This window comes from Entamoeba histolytica, genomic scaffold (genome assembly GCF_000208925.1).
Source record: "Entamoeba histolytica HM-1:IMSS scf_1104750518109 genomic scaffold, whole genome shotgun sequence".
Lineage (NCBI taxonomy): Eukaryota > Evosea > Mastigamoebida > Endamoebidae > Entamoeba > Entamoeba histolytica.
The window spans coordinates 1-23,187 of record NW_001914895.1 but is presented as its reverse complement, the minus strand read 5'-3'; the positions used below and the strand labels follow the sequence as shown (position 1 = coordinate 23,187).

General features: G+C 25.5%; 11 protein-coding genes across 11 annotated transcripts; 4 read left to right on the top strand and 7 right to left on the bottom strand.

The window, feature by feature from the left end:
- Nucleotides 1-1,993: 1,993 nt before the first annotated feature.
- Nucleotides 1,994-2,956, top strand: EHI_118490 (uncharacterized protein; the record flags this gene model as incomplete). Its single annotated transcript, XM_644818.2, has 2 exons — nt 1,994-2,690; nt 2,746-2,956. 2 exons carry the CDS (start codon nt 1,994-1,996, stop codon nt 2,916-2,918), a joined length of 870 nt encoding a protein of 289 aa, XP_649910.1. The 3' UTR covers nt 2,919-2,956.
- Nucleotides 2,957-3,554: 598 nt separating this feature from the next.
- Nucleotides 3,555-6,122, bottom strand: EHI_118480 (adaptor protein (AP) family protein; the record flags this gene model as incomplete). The annotated part of the gene is made up of 1 exon (XM_644817.1): nt 3,555-6,122. The coding sequence occupies one exon, from the start codon at nt 6,120-6,122 to the stop codon at nt 3,555-3,557; it is 2,568 nt and encodes an 855-aa protein (XP_649909.1).
- A 107-nt stretch (nt 6,123-6,229) lies between these two features.
- On the bottom strand, nt 6,230-7,783 carry EHI_118470 (uncharacterized protein; the record flags this gene model as incomplete). Its single annotated transcript, XM_644816.1, has 1 exon — nt 6,230-7,783. One exon carries the CDS (start codon nt 7,781-7,783, stop codon nt 6,230-6,232), a length of 1,554 nt encoding a protein of 517 aa, XP_649908.1.
- A 122-nt stretch (nt 7,784-7,905) lies between these two features.
- On the bottom strand, nt 7,906-8,701 carry EHI_118460 (Golgi membrane protein, putative; the record flags this gene model as incomplete). Its single annotated transcript, XM_644815.1, has 2 exons — nt 7,906-8,071; nt 8,127-8,701. The coding sequence occupies 2 exons, from the start codon at nt 8,699-8,701 to the stop codon at nt 7,906-7,908; spliced, it is 741 nt and encodes a 246-aa protein (XP_649907.1).
- Nucleotides 8,702-8,752: 51 nt separating this feature from the next.
- Nucleotides 8,753-9,247, top strand: EHI_118450 (uncharacterized protein; the record flags this gene model as incomplete). Its single annotated transcript, XM_644814.1, has 2 exons — nt 8,753-9,037; nt 9,092-9,247. 2 exons carry the CDS (start codon nt 8,753-8,755, stop codon nt 9,245-9,247), a joined length of 441 nt encoding a protein of 146 aa, XP_649906.1.
- A 132-nt stretch (nt 9,248-9,379) lies between these two features.
- On the bottom strand, nt 9,380-10,690 carry EHI_118440 (beta-amylase, putative; the record flags this gene model as incomplete). The annotated part of the gene is made up of 1 exon (XM_644813.1): nt 9,380-10,690. The coding sequence occupies one exon, from the start codon at nt 10,688-10,690 to the stop codon at nt 9,380-9,382; it is 1,311 nt and encodes a 436-aa protein (XP_649905.1).
- Nucleotides 10,691-11,056: 366 nt separating this feature from the next.
- Nucleotides 11,057-12,049, top strand: EHI_118430 (uncharacterized protein; the record flags this gene model as incomplete). The annotated part of the gene is made up of 1 exon (XM_644812.2): nt 11,057-12,049. One exon carries the CDS (start codon nt 11,057-11,059, stop codon nt 12,047-12,049), a length of 993 nt encoding a protein of 330 aa, XP_649904.2.
- A 446-nt stretch (nt 12,050-12,495) lies between these two features.
- EHI_118420 (uncharacterized protein) lies at nt 12,496-12,816 on the bottom strand (the record flags this gene model as incomplete). Its single annotated transcript, XM_001913557.1, has 1 exon — nt 12,496-12,816. The coding sequence occupies one exon, from the start codon at nt 12,814-12,816 to the stop codon at nt 12,496-12,498; it is 321 nt and encodes a 106-aa protein (XP_001913592.1).
- A 982-nt stretch (nt 12,817-13,798) lies between these two features.
- On the bottom strand, nt 13,799-18,892 carry EHI_118410 (tyrosine kinase, putative; the record flags this gene model as incomplete). Its single annotated transcript, XM_644811.1, has 1 exon — nt 13,799-18,892. One exon carries the CDS (start codon nt 18,890-18,892, stop codon nt 13,799-13,801), a length of 5,094 nt encoding a protein of 1,697 aa, XP_649903.1.
- Nucleotides 18,893-19,203: 311 nt separating this feature from the next.
- EHI_118400 (uncharacterized protein) lies at nt 19,204-20,379 on the bottom strand (the record flags this gene model as incomplete). The annotated part of the gene is made up of 1 exon (XM_644810.1): nt 19,204-20,379. One exon carries the CDS (start codon nt 20,377-20,379, stop codon nt 19,204-19,206), a length of 1,176 nt encoding a protein of 391 aa, XP_649902.1.
- A 541-nt stretch (nt 20,380-20,920) lies between these two features.
- Nucleotides 20,921-21,649, top strand: EHI_118390 (uncharacterized protein; the record flags this gene model as incomplete). The annotated part of the gene is made up of 2 exons (XM_001913556.1): nt 20,921-21,032; nt 21,087-21,649. 2 exons carry the CDS (start codon nt 20,921-20,923, stop codon nt 21,647-21,649), a joined length of 675 nt encoding a protein of 224 aa, XP_001913591.1.
- Nucleotides 21,650-23,187: the final 1,538 nt, after the last annotated feature.

The following is a 23,187-nucleotide window of genomic DNA, read 5'->3' as shown; positions in this document are numbered from 1 at the left end:
GAGTCATTAAAATATTACTATAATACATTCTGTCAACAATTTCCTCTTCTTCCTCCTATCTTTTGTGTTGGAACAAAATCAGATCTTCCTCCTACTGTCAGTGAACGTCAAATTCTTAAACAACTTAAAAAAATGAATTATCCACCATTATATTATTGTTCTTCTCAAACTGGCTCTGCTTGTAAGGATATTGAATCTGACATTATTAAAGTCCTATCAAATATAATTAAACTACAATATCAACTTTCATATCGTGATGACTTACCTCCATCTCCATCTCAGCACCAACCAAATCCTCATTCCTGTTCATCGAAAAAATGCTGTTTATCTTAGTTCATTCTCTTAATTTGATTCATATCATTTCAGCTCTTATCTTTGTATTTTCGTCATCCTTTCTCTTCACTTATTTCTTACTGACTCTTACACCTTTTTTTCTTAATCACTACATATTACTCTTTCTTCTCTTTTACTTTCTTTTCACTCAAAACTTTACTCATTTTTTATCCTCATTATTACTCTCTATCATGCTTCTCATCATTTCCATTCAGCACTTTCTTCACTTTCTTGAATCTGCTCTTTCTTGTTTACTTATATTGAAATCAATTAAAATTAACAAACAAATAAAATAATAGAAGAAGTATTCAAGATAATATTCAAACTATGCATGAAATAGAAATAAACTAAAAATGATTCTTAACATTCATTAAATAATCAATATGAAATGAAAATATAAATCAATTTTAGATTTATCAACGTGTATCACTTCTCTTTTCTTTCTTTTCTTCTTATTGAACTTCTTTCTCTTGACTTTTATCTTCTTCTTGTATCATTGAATGACGTATTTTGTCTTTTATTCTTTTGAATTATTTATTGTATATATTTGATGTTTCATTATCTTTTAGCTTTTTTCCATTGTTATTTCTTTCATATAGTCATTGACTTTCCTTCATTTTCTACCTCTTTTTATTTCCATTTTTGACGTTTTTCCTTCCTGCATTTTTTATTCTCTATTTCTTGTGTATTATTTTCTAGGTATTGTATTATATCTTTATCCCCTCTAACTTCTTTACTTAAATACACAAACAATTTATATCCCCTTTTTGATATTAATTTGAAAATATCCCTTAAAGTATTTCTTGCTCTGTAATATCTCACCACTCTTTTTCATCTCTCTATTCTGTTATTCTTTTCTATCAAACTATTTCTACTCGATTAATCCTTCTATTATAACGCCATTTAATTTCTTTATATGACACACTTATACTTGTCTTGTATTTTCCTTTCATTGCTTTCCATCTGTTCTTTCTAACCAATGTTATTTTCCCACTACAATCTTTCATAATTAAACTTATTTAGTATGTCTTTTCCTTTTCATTCTTCTTTTTATCCTTTTTTTATTCAATATCTTTTTACTTTATCATTTATAAATAACTCTTTTATCAATTGACATTAACTAATATCAAAATCCCAAATGAATTTGATAATTCTTATTGCAAATCACAATTAAAGAATAAGAGGATATTTGAAGAGAATATGATATACTAGTCTTATTGTTCAATAAAAGTGATAAAGATGTTGATTTAAAAAAAAGATAACACACAGTATATGTGTATAATAGAAACAAATTACTGTGGTAGTTTTTCAATGAAAAAAAAGAAAATAACGATAACAGAAAGATGGAAAAAAAGAACGTTATATAAATTTTGATTCTCAAGCAATTCTCATTGTATTTAAAAATACTAATTTAGAGGTATTTTTATTGCCTCTTATTTGAGCATTGATAAATTAACTATACAATAATTGTTTTATCTTTTTATATTAAGATGGTATGTTAATACCCGATGGTGATTGAATTGTTTTTGAATAAAACTTGTATTATCAATTAATTAACATAACAACGAGTCAAAATAGAAAATAGGGTTTTAAACAACTTTTTAGTTTCAGTGGGATGATGTTTATATTGATTATCCTTATTATACAAACTTACGGATGCATGTATGGATGTAACAAATGTAATGACATTGAGTGTATAAGTTGTGATGAAGGATATCAATTAAGTAATGGAATTTGTATTTCAATAGAGTATATAAAAGATCCAACAAACAATTATTTGTGTAGTTCTGGAATTTGTGTTTTGGACTATTCAAAATCTAACCAAACAAACATTAAATTAACTTCACACATAACTTCACTATTACTTCCACCTCATGAAATAATAGTTTCTATCAACGATGGTGATATTAACTCAATTATGTCAGGTGATTTTATTATTTTTTCAACTTTAGTTCATATTAATTCTATTCATCTTCCTCTTTCTACATTACATTATCAAAAAGGATTAAATGGTAATGTCATTGAATGCAACTCAATTTTTTTAGAAGAAGAATCTTCAATTAAAACATTAAAATCAAATTCAATTGAATTAAATTATCATTCTATGAACAAACATAATATTAACACCATCATTGTTGACTTTAACACTAGAATTAAAATTCATGTAAATGAAGGAGAAAAGAAAGATATTGAAAAGCATGGAGTTTATTTCTTAGAAAACACTAAGTTTATTTCATCAAACAAAACAAATAATATTTCTGAGTTAATTTCATTGAATTTGATCATTGGAGAAGAAGAGATAACTGTTCCATATTACTTTATTACAAATTTATGTAATAATAGAACCTCAGCATTCTGTTTGTTATTTCTCATTTAGTTATTAATTGCTTTTTTAACACTAACATGGAATAGTACCAGAAATCCCAGAAGATTATAAAACATCATGTCCAGATTATATATTTGTTAAACCAACTACTTCATTATGGTGGGTAAGTGCAACAACGTTTATATTTTGCATTATTTGTGTGTTTATTTTTGGAATATGTTTTTCAATTTACCATTACTTTAAGTCAAGAAATCAATGACCATTATCTTTTATTCAAACAATTCAATATCAATTTTCACTTTATTAATTTACATTTTTATTTAATTGAACAAACAAATAAATTCTCTTTATCTTTTCAAATAAATTCTATTAAATCTTTAAAGGGTGATGACATTTAAATTAATTTCACATTTACTTAAACAAATAGGTGGTTTAAACAATTTTAAAAAGTGACTTTGTTGGTTTATTTATTTTCAAATAAACCTTTATTCTTTTTTAAGACATTTATTATTCTCTTATAAAGAATAGATGTAATTAACTGTTATTATTATTTTATTTATACACTGTGTAATATACTTTTTTCTTCTCTAAATCACATTACATTGTTATTAGCCTAATAACATGTAAACCTAAAACTTTATGCCTAAGTTATTTTGAAAACACAATATCAACAAAAGTATTTTATTAGTGATATAATATTAGGTGTTTATCCAATTCTTTGAATTACCAAAAATTCCTCTTTATTCTTATAATGTCTATGACTCATAACTTCCTAGCAAAACTTTATGAATATTTGAAAACAAAAACTTACAATACCATGTAATGTAATACAACCAATCACTCATTGAGACAAAAAAAAACAAAGACTTAGTGATAAAAAAAATTAAATCAGTTTTCATTGGTTGAGTATCACTGGTGTTGATTGAAGAACTTTTTGTTCAGTTCCTTTTAAATATTCAACTCTTATCTTTACAGGAACATTTCCATTAACTTGTCCTTTTGTAGTAAATAGTTGAGTACTTTCCTCTTGAGGGTTAATTACTTCTTTTTCTATGCATTGGACATCAACATGAATAGTTTTTGGGGCAGCTACTTTTAAGACAATATTTTTGATATTTTCATTTCCTGTGTTTTTAAATACTGTAACAACAGTACACTCATCACCATTTTTCTTAATTTTGAATTGGATATGAAGAAATGTATCTTGACAAACATCAATAATTTTTTCAACAGGTGCAGATGGTATATACTCAGTGAATTCAAAGTCATCATTTTCATTATTGTTGATTTGTGTGTTTTCTTTCTTTTCATCTGAAACAATGGATTGTTGAGGTTCTATGAATTGATTTTCGTTTTTAGATTCACTGTTTATTATAGAATCATTTCCAATAAGATCGAACATCAATGGTGCAACGGATTGTTGTTGTTGATTTTTTTGATCATTTTCAAGTGAACCTAATATATCATATTTAGAAGGTTTTATTTGAGTAGTAGGAACAAAACCAAGTATATCATTTAATGAAGAGTTGTTATTCTGTAAATTAGTTGATTGGTTGAATAAAACATCACTCCTCTTTCCTTCTTTTCCATTATTAAAATCTAAAAGAGTTGTAGTAGTGGTAGAAGTAAAATTGTTTTGTAGAGATGGTAGTTGCCCTTCTAAAGGTGTTTGTTGTATTTTATCTTCTTCAATAATATTTAATTGTTCTTTTTTATCAAGTTTTTTGAGAGTAATTGAAGTATTTGAACTATCATGACCAAACTCAGTGACTTCTTCTATTGCAGGCATTCTTTTCCAACCATTCACATACGTACCTTTGTTACACACTGCAATGGCTTCATTATATCTTTGATTTTCTTCGAATGAATGACCACCTTTAAATTGAACTAATAATTTACCAATATTACTTCTTTCTTTTTCTCCTTCTCGTGCAGCAATTTTAGCTAACGCAGTTATTCTAATTAATTCTTCACAATTACATCTGATAACTTCATTAATTATTATATCTTCTTTAACCACATTTTTTAATAAATCAAAATATTCACCAACACACCAGACTGCAGCTTTTTTAATTGGTTGAGAGGCACTTCTCATTAATGGGAATAATTTAGTAACAGCATAAGTTTGGATATCATTTAATGAAATGATATTAATTAGTCGTTGGGTAATATTTTCATTTATGTATTTGTCTGATTCCATTGCTGTATTTAGTAAACAGTCAAACTTCCATTGAGCCTCTGCATCCACAAGCTCTACTAAATCACAAACAACTTTTGAGGCTTCTTTTGTATACTTTTCACCTTCTCCTAATGAAGTAATAATATGATGAACAATTTCTTTTTGAGAACCATATTGAGCTAATTGAGCAGAAATGTGTAAAGCAAAGAGTTTAATTCCTTCATCCTCATCTTCAAGACAATCAAGAATTCTTGAAGTAAAAGGAATTAAAAATTTCCAAATTGATTCTGTTCTTAATTCAATATATCTAAAAGCAGCGTATCGAGTATTTGGATATTCATCATATATTAATCTAATAATATAATTTATTCCCATCTCTTTTACTAATGAATCACATTCAATTTCCAATGCACATTGAGCAGCAGCAAATCCAACACAAATTCCAATACTATTTTTTGGAGAATTAATAATAATATCAGACAATACATCTTCAATATCAAATATATATTTCTTTGTATAAATTTTTTTTAATAAGTCTAATATATTACAACAAATACATGCTTGAAGTGAAACATCAAATCCATTTCCACGAGTATTTTTATTTAATATCGAAATGAGAATTGGAATACAAGAATCAAAAGCATGTTGAAATGATGGATGAGTAATAATACTAATAATTAATTTAGTTATAGGAAGAATAAAATCATTTTCAGACTTATTTAAAAATCCAATAACAGGATTTATATATTGATCAATAAGATTTGGACATTTTTTAATAATACGTAATGCTGCTGCAATAGCTTTCTTTTGTACATTTCTTATTCTTGAATTAAAAACTTTAAGGACATGAGGTGAAATTACTTGACACAATTCTTCACTACCAATGTTAGCTATTGTCGTTAGTGCTAATTCCACAATATTTTGATTATCACTTTCAAGATCTTTTTGTAAATGATTAATAATTAATGTTAATGTCTCTTGATTTTCATCAAGTAATAATCCTAATGCTAAATATCCAATTCTTTTTGTTTGAAATTCATGTGATGAAATTAAAGCAAGACATTCTATTTGAGCAAATTGTGTATTATATCCTAATAAATCTAAATAAATTAATTTCATTACATTTCTTGTTTTGTATTGATTTTCTGGCATAGTACTTCTGATATCAGCACATTCTCTTGTAATAAGAATTTTTTCTTCTTCAATAGTTTTACATGCCTTAACTCGTTCAATAAGTTCTCTTAATTTAATAGAGTGTTTTGGAGGTTCTTTGAAAGATTTCATCTGTCAAAAGTAATTCTTTCAGTTTTTTTTTTAGTTCCTATCGATTTTTTTCTATTTTTTTTTTGTTTATAAAAACAAAATTAAAAAACAAAATTAAATTTGTATTATTAATATCCAATCCATTCAGGGAATGCTAATACTTCTTCACCTATTACTCCATTATTCATTTTATCAATTTCATTTTCAAGAGCTAAACGATATTTAGGAAAGAGTTGTTTAAGCATTTCATATTCTTCAAGAGCCATTTGAATATTTCCAGTCTTTTTTAATAACCGAGCATATACTAGTCTAACAGTAACATCATTCATTGATTCTTCTCTCAGTGCTTTAATATCTTTTATTGCTTGTTGAATATTTCCAACAGAATCTAATAAAACTATTTTTCTTAAACGAATTTCCACTGACTGAGTTAAATTTAATAATGAATTTATCCATTTTATTGACTGATCATATTTCTTCATTTTCATTGACACAATAACGCCAACAGTTAATGCCTCAATAGTATTACTTAATCCAATTGCAATAGAAGAGGCTGATAATGCCTCTGAATATAACTTAAATTCTAATGAAGCACAAGCAATACCACACCATCCCTTATAACTATTGGGGTTTAATTGAATAACTATTCTATAATGTTTAAGTGCATCTTGAAATTGTTTGTCTTTCATTAAGGCATTTGCAAGATATAATTCATTTTGGACGCAATATTTAATTGATAGTGCTTTCTCAAAACAGGTAACAGCATCACTATTCTTATTTAATCCAAGTGCTTCAAATCCTAATACAATCCAAGACTCATAACACCATCTGTATTCTCCAGATTTCATAGCTAGTGCATGTAATTCTTTCCAACTTTTTAGTTGATATAGTGCTTCACCATAAAAAGGATATAAGCTCATTGCAAAAGGATACATTCTAGCAGCATTTCTTCCTAATGCAACAGTTATATTTGGGTTTTGTTCAATACAACTTATACGAGCAGCAAGTAATAATCCTTCATTTGAACCAATAATTGAATTAACTTCATTTTTCATTATAGTTGTTGCATTAATAACATCTCCTTTTTCAATAGAAACACAAGCCTTAAGATATCCATTAATAGCTGTGACATCAACAGCATTCTCTGACTCTTTTTGGGGATTAATTTCTGATGGAAATAACCTTCTTCTTGGAAATTGTTCATATGAAAAAGGAATGGTATCAGATGAGCGTGCAACAACATTACGATATAATACTTCTCCCATTTCAATAATTCTTAGTTGTGCAGAAATCAGATTACTATCAATTGTTAATGCTGACTCAAAACATCGAATCGCTTCATTTCTTCTTCCTAAATGAAAATGCATCTCACCAAGAAGATAATATAAACCTGGATTCTTATGAGAAGTAACAAAAGACGTCATTTGAGTGATACCTGCAGAATATTTCTTTGTTGCTAAAATACAAAGTCCAAGAAGGTTCATTGATTGTTCAGAAGGTGGAAGTGCAGAAAGATGAGAACGACATTCATCATATTTTGCTACTCTATACAAACACTGAGCAAATAATAATCTATTTTCATTTGAAGGTAATTGTGCATATAATAATTTTGATAAGTCATATGCACATTGAGTTAAGTTTGATAATAAATAATGATTAATAGAATCAACAAATGCAATCATGATTCATATTATTAAGTTTCTTCTATTTTAAAGTTTTTATATTAAATTTCGTGATGTAAAACAAAAAAGAGTAATACGACTTGGAATTATAATGCTTAATCCTTTTTGTTGCTGACTTTTTCTTAGCACATTACTAATAATACAAAAAGGATAAAATACAATGCCATTGGATAAGCAACAAGAATCTTCTTATCAACAATTTCTTGTAAAGTAGTAAATAAACGACTACTAGCATATGTACACCAGACAATAGCAAAAATTGCGATAATAATAAGAATTGTTATATTTCTAATGAAGTTATTATAATAGAGTCTTGATAATGTAAAAAGAAAAAGAAACAAACGAAACAAAGAGTGAAGCAATACCAAGAAGAACAAGTGGATATGATGAATATCCAAGATTAGTTAAAACAACGAAATAGTCAATATCTTTATTTGACAATAGGTTTAATATAAAATATTCTGCTAAAGAACCAATAATAGTAAATCCAAAAACATATCCAAATCTAAATTTCCCTGTTAATAGTATAGATACACCAAGTAATAACCCAAAGAATAAAGAACCAATTACATCACTTTCTATTGCTTCTATTGAACCAAATGGATTTAGTCTTGAAATAATTCTTTTTGTTATTAAGGAAAAGTCAATTCCTAATTCCTCTAATAAAGGTGGTTCAATTTCTTCACTAATATTTCCTTCAACAGCAACATTTCTTAATTGTTGACTTGTTGTACTTTCGTTTTGTTCTACAGAAGTGATAACTGTAGGAGATAACATTGGTGAAACAGATTTCATACCTATTTGAGAATTCGGTTGATTAACAGGAGGGTTTTCTGGAGTAGAAAAGTCAAAGTCATCAAAGTCCCCAACAGACCCAATGTCAAAAGTGACGAAATCTTGATCGTCTCCAAAGTCCATCTGAGAAATGGTCAAGTACTGAAATATTTAGTTCATTTTTTTTCCAATTAGATGCAAAGAAATTCTAAAGAAGATATTGAACAAAACGAAAAGAAGAAAGCAGAGCGAGTTAAAACCCGAGTTGAAATCTCTGATTTAGTGAATGAAAAGACAGGAATTCCACATCTCCAAAATTTATTAAAAGACTTTTTATTACACCAAAATGAAGATTATCTTCAGAATGTTAGTCAATTACTTGAAATATATAAAACTTGGGGAAAGAATGTACGTCCTGGTATTAGTTTTGAACAGTTTGTTGCACAATTATATAAACTAGGTAAAAATGAAATTATGTGTGTTTGTTTCTCTAACTAATAGTTACTTTATGTTTTAACTAATTTTAAACTTTAGGATTGGCTTAGAAATGAAGAAAATAAAGGTCGTACTGAAGAAGAAGAATTTCAGCCATACCAATATATGGAAAATCAAACAGAAGATATTGAACAATACTTTAATTCAACTAATGAAGATAACCAATCAATAGAAGAAGGAGAAGAATATTTTTAATTAATGAAGAATTTAATTAGTATATTAAGTCAATCAATTACAACAACTGTAACAAAAAATTGAGTAAATATTATTATTTTCATTTTTAACTTTAAAAAAGAAAACATGTTGAATATAATTTAAAGTAAATACTTATCTCATCGAATTAACAAAGGAACAAAATTGTCCCCAAGCTGTTCCATCATCAAGAAGAGCTCTAGTCATTCTTAAATAAGTAAAAGAATGAAGTCCATACCATTTTGCTTGTTTAACAATTTGATTAAATCCATTAGTATTACATCCTCCATATCCACATAATTCAAGTGCATTTTCTCCACATTTTCCAAGTCCAGCAGAAGCAGCACTCTTATAAGCTTGGTCAACAAGAGCAGCTGGATTTGAACCACAATTTCCATCAGTTCCACTCATTTCAAGACAAGTAAAATCAAATCGAGTACCATAGTTTTTGAAAACTTGAGCAATATTAGTATAAGCATTTTGATTATTAGTATTATAATAACCAGCAGTAACTTCTGCAGCATGAGAAGCATCAGTATACCACCAATGAATTCCAGAAATCTTACCTGCAATAGCTAAATTACCAAAGATTGATTTAGCAATAGAAAGTACTTTATTAGTATGATCAAGAAGAAGTTGATGATACCATCCAAGGAAGAATTTACCATATTCACTTTTATAATTATCATTTCCATTTCCAAAGAATCCTGTTGATGAGGGTGGTCTAGAATTATAATTTCCTGCATTTGATGGAGAAGAATATCCCCATTCTGAATGTCCAGCATTTGATGCAGCAGCAGCTAATTTTGAAAGAGAAAATTTATCAGAGCATTCAAACTCACCAATTCCACAATATTGGAATTTAGCTCCTGGATATGATGGATATCTAGTTTCTCCACATGGTCCCATACCTACTTGAATTTCATTAATTGTTCCATCATCAATATAACTTTGGAAGTTTTGTTTAAATGAAGTCATAAAATCTTTGTACATTTGAAGTGGTGTTCTACCTTCAAAAACAGGTTCTTCATCAGCGGCAAATGAAATATATTCATTATTAGTCCAACCTTCACGATCTTTAAAGAAAGCACCAGCTGATTCACCAGCATTAATTACCCATTGTGGAATGGGAATAGTTACTGAATCTCCTACATTTCCTCCACATTTATGGAATGACATAACTGCTTGGAATTTTAATCCTGCATTTTTAACCATTTGAACTAATTCTTTATATCCATTCCAATTGTAATTTCTTGGTGATGTTTCTACAAGTCCCCACCAAATATCTGCCATAACTCCAGCAACTCCTCCTGACTTAATTTTATTTAAATCATTTTGAAGTTGTCCTTTATTATTAATTCCATTAGAATTAACAGTGTCAAGTGGCATCATCAAATTAACTTCAGTTGCTGAGGCAAGTGAAAGGATTGCAATTAATGCAATCATCAATAATAATATCTTTCAGTTCTTTTTTGTTTATAAATACCTTCGTTATCTAATTTTAAAATAACTGAACTTAAAAATAAAGTGGAAGGATAAAAAATTAATGAGATACTATAATTTTAACTTTTTGACTAAGAAAAAAAATTTATCTTCAAAATCATATTAAAATAACAAAAACAATTATAAAAAAGTTGAAAAGTTAAGTCAAATGGAAAAAGAATATATCATGGAAAAATGTAAGATAAATTCTAAAAAAATCACCAATTCAAAAAAGTGATAATAAGAAAGAGATAATTTACGAAACGAAAAGCTAACCACTTAAAAACCTTTATAATTGAGAAATAGAAATGACGGTCCAAATACGAAAGAATGAATAAATTTTTTAAAAGTGTACATACTATTGTTAATATATTTAAACAGAATACATTGAATTTTATCTCATTGTGGATTGTTGTTTTTGGATTTTTTACTTCTTTTATTTCACAAAATTTCAGAGTTGTCTGGGTTTGTTATATCTATCAAATGACATTGATTGTGTTTGGAATCTTTTATCAATATACTCCAAAGATATTAAAACCAATTGAAGATTTGATCAAAATGTTTAATTGCTTCTTACTTACATTAGGCTTAGCATTTAATTTTATTTCAACTACAGAAATGATAAAGACTATTCGTTCAACATTCTTTGATCAATTTCTTGTTTCTCTTGACTCTTTTTTATTCCCTCATTTTTCTGAAGGTCAAATTTCGTTAATGGTTGATTCAAGTAAATATCTTAATCCAACTACATTTCATGGGAAATTATTAAATGATTATTTTGAATTGATTTATATCACCTTCTATATTTGGGGATATCTTTCATTTGGAGTTTGTTGTCTCGAAATAATTATAGAATGGTGGAAAGAAAAAAATGGACAAATTGACCTAACACACAAGATATCAAAAAAAAGTCGGTATATAGAAATGGAATATCTCGTTATTTGTTGGTCATGTACATTTTCATTAATTTTCCTTATTAATATTATTGTTCCTGGAAAAAGTCCACGATTATATTTGAAGTCTCATTATACTCATTCAATTCAAGGTTTTGGATTTTCTTCTTGGTGGAGAAATCATGTTGATAGAGATGATTCATCTGGAACATTTCCTTCTGGACATTGTGGTGAAACATTAGCAGTTGCTTTTGGTATTTACTATTCTCATAAAACGATTGGGAAAATTGTTTTTGTCATGACATTCCTTATTTGTGTTTCAACAATATGGAATAGATATCATTACTTATCTGATTTGATTATGGGTATTTTGTGTTCATTATTTGGTTATATAATAGCAAATCTTCATCTTAAAAAAAGAAGTTTGTAATTCCTGTTTATAAATATTTATGTTAAATGTAATTCATTATATTTGTTATTTTTTATTGTTTTTCGTTAATACATTCAATTAAATAGATTCATAAGGTTTAAATTTAAAGAGAGGTTCAGACTCATTATTATTTTCAGTCTAAGACTTTTATTCCTTGTTTTCAGTTTTACTAAACCAATACTATACTTTTTTGAAATGTTTTTGAAAACTCTTTTAAGGTAAGACAGACTTGAGGAAATAGATTTAATTTCATAAGGATTGTTTTTAAGAGGATTGAACCATATATTGTTATTTGTTAGTATAGAAAATAGAATAACTGAGTGAATAGAATTAATTTTGATATTGAGGTTTGTCGTTAGAAAAAAAGAAATTTTATAAATAAAATATTTCTTTTGTTTGATAAGAATATTTATTTGACAGTATTGCTGAAATAGAAATAATAATTTCTAAAATAGAAAATGTGAATTAATTATAGAGTTATTTTGAGTATAATATGAATTTGTTGACGTCATAAAAACTGTAGAAAGGGGTGGTGAATAATTGTTGATTGGTTTGTGAGAGCAGTCTAATGTATCTCCATCACTAATTCCAATGTCTTCAAATGATAGTTTTAAAGACAGGACAACTCCATTATAAAACAATATATATTGACTCAATAATAAATTATTTTTATTAAATACATGTTCAATTCCTTTTCTAATACTGTCATTTGGATTAACCTTTATATAAATTTCAGTTGAGTCTAACAATAACTTAATTCTGATCATGAACAATGCTTTATAAATTGAGACTTTTTAAGTTCTTTTTCTGACGTTTTCTTCAATACTCAAATAAAAATGGTTTTCTTTTTTTGAATTGGAACTTTAATTTTTGTATTTCAAAATAACAATTCCATTTACAAAAATCAAAAATGAAATAATTTTACTTTATTATATTCACAAAACTTAAAATATATATTTACAGTTCAAGGATGTAACAATTTAAAAGAAAACAGTTTAATTATCGCAAAACCAAACAATAAAAAGATTGGTTTACTAAATAAACAAATTAAGATTATAACTTCCTTTATATTTTAAGACATCAACTAATAAAAAGATTTAATTAACTTTTTTTAATGAAAAAAGAAATTAGTCTTTATGAAATAAATCAGTTAAATTAAGTCATTATCTTTTGTTAAAACTAGATTTACCTAACATAATTAAAAGTAACAAAAGAAACATCAAGAAATGGTGGTAGATTAAAACATCTATCAATTAAATAAATTCAAGTTACTTTACAACATGTAAAAATTTATCATTATAATATAAATAATTTCTTGATTTAGTCTTTTTACTATTGTTTATTCATGTATTTATATACTTAATGAAAATGAGGATAAATTTAAATGATTTATTAAATTCTGTTTGTCCAAAAAATGACCGATAATAAAACAATACATATAATTAAGTTAGTTACTATAAATAATATATGTTTGAAAAGAAATTTCAGTTATTTAAATGAGAGAAAGTATGGCAGATATGTATGTAAACAATGTATTATGTTATAATAAAACAAATAAAAAAATACAGCCGTAAATAGGAAAAAATAAATAAATTTAAGAAAGAGACAAAAAAAAACAGTTAAAGTAATAGTTGATGTTAAACTATTGGAATTGTCTTTATCACATTATATACTTTACTTTATTTTTATAATTTATAAATGAAAGTTAAATATTAGAATAAAATATCAAAAATAAAATAACAATTTTAATTAATTTAAAGGATATATTTCTTTTTCTAGCATTATTATAATATCATCTATTCTTATTCGTTCTTTTGGTTCTTGTTTCCATGACTGTTCAATAATTTCTTTAATATTATCTTCTACTTCATTAATTAATATTGGTCTTTTACCTGATGTGATTGTATTTGCAATGTCCCATGGATGTGGGTATGATTCTTTAGGGAAAGAGTCTTTCCACGTAATAATTTCTAGCATTGTAATTGCAAATGAATAAATGTCAGCTGGCATTTTGTAATGTTTTCTGTTCAATATTTCTGGAGCCATAAAAATAGGAGTTCCAACTGCTTTTGTGAATGTCATATTTGTCATCATCATATTAATATTTCTTGAAGAACCAAAGTCTGTTAATTTTGCATTAATTGTTGCTGGGTATTCAAGAGAGAATAATAATAAGTTATCAGGTTTGATATCTCTATGAATAATCCCATTATTGTGTAGATAAGATATTCCTTTTGCAGCATCAATTAAAACTTTTATTTTTAATTTCCTACTGAATGGTTTTTCCTTATATTTTTTCTTATAATCATTTACTGATCCATACTTTGCAAATTCAGTTACCATACAAACCTTAGTAGGAATAAGTACTGCTCCATAGAAATGAACAATATATTCTGATCTAAATTTGTCTAACATTTCTACTTCTTTTAAAAACTCACACATTGAACTTTCTTTATTTTCTACTTGTTTCATTTTCTTAATAGCAACTTCATTTCCTCTGAATCTTCCTTTAAAAACAATACCAAAACCACCTTCTCCAATTTTTTCTTCTTCTTTTACTTCGTCATAATCAAGTATAGTAGAAATTTGTGTTTTAACAATTAGTCTTAAATTGATACATTGGTTTTTACCAGTTTTTAATTCATGAACAATAATTATTAAATCCTCTTCAATAAAACAACTACACTTAGGAATAATACATATTTTAAATGGACATGCAACTCCTTTTCTGATTATTAAATTTGATGGATTTGTTTCAAGTGTAAATTTATCATTTGTTCCTTCTTTCAATGAAAATAGAATTTTTATAGGTGATTTTCCAAGATTTCCAATGACAATAGTGTCAATAGACTTCTCATTAACTGGAATTTCAATTATATCTTCATTCACAAAATCAATAACAGTCTTATTTACTAAAACACTACCAAAACTAATGAATGAAAGGTTTGACTTTGCAATAGAGAATATATTTAATTGTTTCTCAATATCTCTTACTTTTAAATATTTCAATAACCATTTACTTAACAAATAAACTCCAAGCAAAACACTTATAAGTAAAACTATTACTAAAACTATAATCCCAACTATAAATCTTGCAGGTATATGTCTTAAACAAGCATTTCCTTGTTTATTTGGTTTATTCCAACCAAAACATTTTAAACATTTAGAATTGTTTGCTTCTTTACAATTACTAATTTGAGAATAATTAATACATTTTCCCATAGAATATACGTATGTCTCTTTACAAGTTAAACATTTATTAGGATCTGTACAAATTTGGCATCCAGAAAGACATGGAGAACACATTTTGTCTTTAATAAAATACCCATCTTTACATTTAGTGCATCCATTCCATTTATTAATAATGGAATCGCAATTGGTTATAATGTTATTTGGAACACAATTATTTGATGTATCAAAAAAATAATTGTCAAGACATTCATTACACGTATCTAAATTTCTACAACTCAGGCATGAAGAATTACATTTTAAACAATTAAACCCATCAACATACCATTGATTAGCACATTTGACACATCCTCCATCTACTGTATATTGAAGACAAACATCTTTCAAATTTGAATTATACTCACAATAATGTGTTGTTGAATTTATAAAATAACCAATAGAATTACACTCAATACATTGAACACTACTTCCAATGCAAGTTTTACATTTTGAATCACATTTATTACATATGTTATTGTTGAGATATAAACCATCCTCACAACGAAGACAAAATTCATTATAAAAAGTTTTACAACCTAAAATTGTTCCACCACAAACTCCATTGACAAGTAATTTTGTTTTACAAGCTATACATTCTCCATTTGTATTATATGCATAACAATCTTCATGATAATTAGAAATACAATCTGTTCTATTGTTAAAATCTTCATTATTATCACAAGTAATACACTTATTCCAACTAATTGACTTACACTTATTAGAATGTCTACATTTACCATCAATGTCTAGAACATTATTGTTTTTACATTTGAGGCAATGTGTAATAGTACATATTTCACAATTACCAAATAATAAGGAACATTCAACACATTTATTTTCTTTTGGATAATAACCAATATCACATTCTAATATACCACTATTTAAAGTAACTATTGCATGTTCATCTTTATAACATTGATAGTCATTTTGTCTAGAAGTAGAATTATAACATATATCACAAACACTATTATTATATTTTTTATTATAATAACAATGAGAACATGTTACGTCACATGCTTCACAAGTCATTAAATTAGTCTGATATTTTCCATTAGAACATCTCATACATTTTTCGTTATGGAATAATAAACAATTATCAATAGAAGAAATAATACATTTTCTATGTGATAATGTATAATTATCTGTACAGGCAATACTATCATCATTCCAACAAACTCTTGCATTTTTATCAGAACAAGGGAAACAACTTATTAAATTATTTGAGACATAATATCCTTCTTCACAAGTTTCGCAATACCCATTATATGAATTAGTACAATGTTCAATGGGCATTATTTTGATACACTTTTTTGTTTCTAAGTCAAAATGAAAATTATTATATTCACAAATAGCACATTTTGATACTTCACCATTAATTATATAAACTTGACAACTTCCTTCAGAATGAAAATTAAGGAAATACTCTCCATCTTCATTTGAATTAATTGTATTTAAAGTAATATGATTATGACAAATAATTACAGCTTCAGATATTCTGAGAATGGTAATAGAATAACTAGTTTTAGATTCTGATATAAGTATAATCTTATTTTCATTAGCTTCTAAATTCATTGGCCTTCTTGAAAAAATAGTAACAAGTCCTTTATTCCCTTCAGGTAATTGAATGGTAAGTATTGAAGAACTATCTTCTGTTTCAATTATCATTTCAGAAACTATTCCACAACCAAATTCTTTAATATTTAAATATAGTACATCTTTTCCTATAATAAGATGTTTATCACAATTATGTATATTTTCAATAGTCACTCGATTATTAGTTACTTTAAAAGAACTTTTAACATCAACCTCACCAATATTTGTTCCTGTGAATGTAAATTGACCAGCTTCATTTATTATTTTAATATTAGGATTTATAGAAGCAAGAGTAAAATCAGATGTTATTGTAATGATTGAAGAATCAGTATTAAGGTCTAATACATACAAAGAACGTATGTTATTGATTGAAAATATTGGATTAGATACCTTAAGAATGAAATCAAGTTTTTCTCCATGAAAATCAATATTTTCAATTCCTTCTTTTGTAACAATAGTACAAGAATTTCCAGAACAAGGACAATGAGGTAAAGTAAATAAAGAAGGAGAATGATAATTTAAATCAAATAATGTTGAATTCATTATACATAAGACTGAATAATTAAATGAATATGGACAATAACGAATTAATCTATTATTTGAAAGTAGTTTGATATGTTCTGTTTCATTCATAGAAAATGAAGAAGATGGTATTGTACTAATAAGATCAACACAATTTGAACTTTGTATTGACGAAAGGAGTAATTGATACTGTTTGTTTTTACCTATTAATGTAAGAGGTGGAAGAGTATTAATTTGAAAAGAGTCTCCAATTATAATAGAAGAAAATAAATCAAAATAACCATCAGCTTGAATATTATTTTGAAGATTAATAATACCAGATGTCATTGTAAATCCTTTAATAAGAGCTGATTTAATAATAAGTTCTTTAAAACTGATTTTACCAATTACAGTTGTATCTCCATAAATATTCTCAAAAGTATTTATTACAAAAATACTTGGATTAATTTGTTCTAATATTCCAGTTCCATTATTAACAAGAGAACCAATAGTGAGTTGAGATGATTCTTTAGAAAGAATCTTTTCCCAATTCACAAATTTTGTATAAAACTTTTGAATATTAAATACTCCATTTCCTTTAAATGTAATAGTTTTCATCTTATTCTGAAATGTTACTACAGTCAAATTATGACCAGTTCCAGTCAGAACAAAAATATCTATACCATCAAAATTATAATTATTGACAATTAAATCTTGTTCAATAATGTTTTCAGTTAATCCAGTAATAATATAATCATAAATAATATTGAGAGAATAATGACCTCGGTCTATTGTATCATCAACATTTACAATACACTTTGAATCATTATAACTAAGTGATGAGTTGTGACATATGTATCTCTTAGTAAAACTAAAACAATTAACTCTTGACTCTAATAAATTACTATCATTCAAATAGAGTATGTCTTCTGTAATTTCTGAAGAAGCAGAAGAATAAAAAATGCATCTCAAATCTTTTTGGAAATATGAAGAAGGTATAATATGCATTTTATGAATTGTAACAGTAAGAAGAGGTTTAGTATCTTGTAAATAAAATGGAAGATAAATGTCAAAGTCATTGTCTGGTTTTTCATTTTCATTAACAATAGAAAAATATGAGTTAGTATCTTTAAGTATAAAATTAAAACCTTCATGTCCTAAAGTAAAAACATCACCCCATCTTCTAAATAATATTTGTACATCTGTTTTAGAATATGATTGATTAAATGTAATTGTTGGTATTGAATTAGTTGTGAGACTCCATTTAGTAATTGCAAATTTAGTAACAGTATATCCTTGAATTGGAGCAATAAGAAGATCTCTGTTAAGATTTTGAGTAAAAACATTTGGTACTTTTGGTGAATTAACATCAATAACATTATTAACTAAATTAATCCCAATGTTATTGCAATAACTACTCCAGGTATTATCATTATCATCAATCCACAGCTCTTCTTGTGACATCCAACAACTACCAATACATGTACTAATAAAAAGAAAGAAAGCTACAAATAATAACATTAAAAATTGAAATGACAGTTTTTATTTTAATTATTTAATTATTACTTTAAATCAGAAAAAATAAAGATAATACCAAATTAAATTCATTGATTCTTTTTTTCTTTTTCAATTCTTATGAAATACAACAAAAGAAAAAGATAAAATAAACTATTCTTTTAATAATTTTAATTGATTGAATAACTTCTATTTAACAAAAAAATTATAATACTATTATTATAAGTTGATATATTTACAAATGAAAAAAAATAATAAATGAAAATTAGTAATAAACACTTAAAATATCTCAAAATTTAAAAAAAAAAAAACAATAGTTAGTTTAAATAAACTGTGAGAGAAAATGAATCTTCTTCAAATGGTATTTTATTTTTTATTAAATATAATTGCATTTTATCTTTTATTACAGAAAATCCTCGTCTTGAACTATGTTTTCCTACTCCAGTAATAAACCTAACTTTACCAATTCCAGTAATTTCACTTGTATCTAAAACTTGTCGAAGAGCATTAATAGCTTCAGTTTCACCAAAACCATGCAAATCAATTTCAAGACATTTTGATAAATGGTCACCAGTCTTTCTAAGAAGAATACGTAAGTACAGATTTATTACATTTTGTTGTTTAAATTGAATCTCTCTAATTATTTCATTTAATCGTTTTTTTAAATCATTTGCATTTGAACTTCCTCTTGGGGCTAATGATAATTGATGTGCATAAATACTTCTTTCTTTGGCAAGATTAATAATTTCATTATTTGTACGTTTAACAAATTGTTCTTCTGATTCTCCAGGACGCATATCAGTTATTTTTGGTAATGAAGGTGTTTTATAAGATTGTTCTTGATCATCAGTTTCAGTGTTTGTTGTATCAGAAATTAATCCAAATTTCATTTTTAAATCATCTCTTCCATCAGTGAGAACATAAAGAATAAGTTCTATATTACCATCTAACTCTTTATATAATTTTTTTATATCTTCTTCATCAACTATTCCTTTTAATAAGTCTATTAAATATGATAGTTTTAATTTATCTGCCGAAGTCAATGAACCTTGTTCTTGTGAAAAAGAAGGATCATTAGACTCTTCAACAATTTGACTTAATGTATGACCAAATTCACCTTCAATAGATTTAGGGTGTTGCATATCATATGAATATTTTTGCCATTTCTTTGAACTAATTTCATTTGGAGATAATTGTTTTAGTTGTTTTTTTTGGTGCATTGAAGGAACATAATTTGATTGTTGAATAATAAGTGCTTCAGCAGTTTTATTTACGTCAAGTTGATTTTCTTCTAATAACATTTCTAAAAGTCCGCTATCTATTTGAGGAAATATGTTTTCAAGTTCACATAATCTTCTTAATTTTAATGGAATTTTTTCTTTTTTTGGTTTACTTTTTGATGGAGGTGGTGGTAAGTTTTCAATATACTCATCTAATTCATCCAACTGATAAGTCTTTTTTCCTTTTTGTTTTATTGAATATTTAGGTGGCATTTAATATTTAATCAAATTGTCTTATTAAAAGATTTTTAGAGATTATTCTTTTTTTTTCTTTGTTTTATTTAATAATACAAAGGAATAACATAATTATTTTTTAATGAAAATTTCAGATTATTGTTGGATTGAGTTAAAACTTGAAATTGCACGGATTTTGGAAAATATACAAAGATAAATTGAAATATTCCATAAAATTCATAAAAAGTCATAAAAATGAAATTTTATATTTTTAAAAAAAATGTTTGTTCATCACTTGAAATAATTTGGGTTTAAAATATAGTTTGGAAAGAATGTTTTCAAATAAAATCAGTTGTAGATATTTAGAAATAAAATGAGACAAGAAGAAAAGAAATATTAAAAAAATAAGATAAGATAAGAATAATAAAGAAATTATGGTTAAAACAAGACAATTTTTATTTTTTATTAAAGAAGAAAAGAGTGAAATGAGTGGAGAGAAAGGGAATATATGAAAATAGGATGAGTTGTTTTTTTGATTGGATGAAAGTAAACGAACTAAAAATGATTACAGACTAATAAGATGTATAGAAAAGGAGTTAAAGGTATTCAAACACAAATCAAAAGAGAGTCTAAGTCTTTTGAAGCAATCCAACAAGGAAGTGTGATTGCTGTACTCAATACATTAGGCTTTGGTTTTTAATTTAAAAGACCTGAAAGAATAGCAGAAAAGACTATACAATTTTTAGTTATTACTGAAGTATTTTTTAAAGGTCAGCCACTTTGTTTTGGAAAAAAAATTGATAAATATGTTGATGAACAATTTCAAACAGAAATTGTTGCTGATATGTCTCTTAATCAAATAAAGTCATTAAAAAGAAGAAGAGATTTAAACCGTGCTGCTTTATCATTTAATTGGTTAGTTGAATATCTAGAACAATTAGGATATACTGTTGAAAGAAGACCAACTAAAAGTGCAAAGAAAACATTACAAATGGAGAAAGTTAGTAAGATATCAGAAAAGAATGGTTATATTATAACTTTAACAGAAATGCAAACTATTGGAAAAGAAGTTAATTCATATGTAATTTCTCAATTCATTAAATTAGAGAAAACAACAGTCTTAAGAGAATATCATCCTTTATGTTTTGATTTATTATATTATTCTAATATTAATAAAAATAATTCTATTCCTTATTGTTCTTTATCAAATAATGAAATAAAACACCAACATAAGGCTAAAATTGAAAATGAAAATTCTTCTGATACTATTACCTTAGATGAGTGTATTTCAACACCAAAGTCATTGTAAACAATTTTATTATTATTTTATTATTTGTATTGATTAATCTGCAAAAAAAGGCGGACTAAAATTATTTTTAATTATTCAGTCTCTTTTTGTTTCGTTTTATCATTTTTATATGAAACAATTGATATTGTTGTAATTAAATCAATGTTACAGCAGTGATTCTTCATAAAGATTCTAAATTTATTAAAATATCTTCAGATTATTATTTAATGAATTTTATTTATTTTTAGACAAGATTTTTTTGAATATAATTCATAATATAAAAACTATAGTTTCAACATTTAAATATTTTCTATTAAAATAATCTCCCAAAAGAGGGTTGGTAAGATAATCTGTTTATAGATATTATTTTTATAAAATGAAAAACTAAGATGATTTTTTACACTAAAAGGTGATTCTCAAGATTTCATGTGTATTATTCCATTATTAGCAAAATCAAATATTGAGTAGTATAATTGTAGTATTGTTTTAAGTTTTTTTTATATTATGAAATAATTTATAAATAAAACAATATAATATAATGTACAAAACAATAAGGAAGTATTGTAAAAATTAAATCAGTAAAAGTTTTAATAGAATATTATCATGTTCATTACAAAGGTTTATTAAAAATAATGATAATTAGTTAGTTAATTATTAAAATATATATTATTTTCATTTCAATTTTTATTACTATCACAATAACCTTTATATATAATTATATGTCTAATAAATTATTCAAAAACAAACACATTTTAAACTCTCTTTATTAAAACAAAAACTCTCTAAGATAGAGTCAAAAATAATTCTGAGTATTGGAATATTCTTTATATAACTTTAAATTAAAAAAAAAATAAATATGTATAAAACATATTCTTTTAGAAGGTTAAAATTTTAGTATTTATAATACAAATGAATAACATAACATATAATATATATTCAAATACTGTCTATTGAAACATACTTTCTCAATAAATAAATATTAATATTTAATATTTAGATGTTATTTTATTATATTAATAAGATTAAAAGTTAAATAATCAATAATACATTTTACTTATTTTTGTTTAGTACAAGAGAGTGTGTATTTTGGTTTACATTATATAACTATTTCAACCATTAATATTTTTATGGTTAGTACAAAATTATAAAAAATTATAAAAATAATAATTTATAAACATTTATATTTATTTTGTTATCTTTTATGACATGGAAAATCTTTATTTATCAACAAATTTGATATTTAAGTTTTCTACTTATAAAATTACTTAACCCTTTTATTAGTCTAAAATGAAGTCATTCAAAAAATATATTCATTATAACATTCATACAACCACAGACAATTATTGAAATAAATTATATATTAATATTATTTTATGATATCAACACAAGTTGAAAATGAATATATCATGAATATTTAGTTATATATCAGTTTAATTCAAAGAATTGAAAACATTAATAAGAAATATATGAATAACGTAGTATATATTTATATTTAGAAAGTATTGCTAATGAAATTTAACTTAAACACAATTTGTCATGTTGTTTGTGTGATATCTATT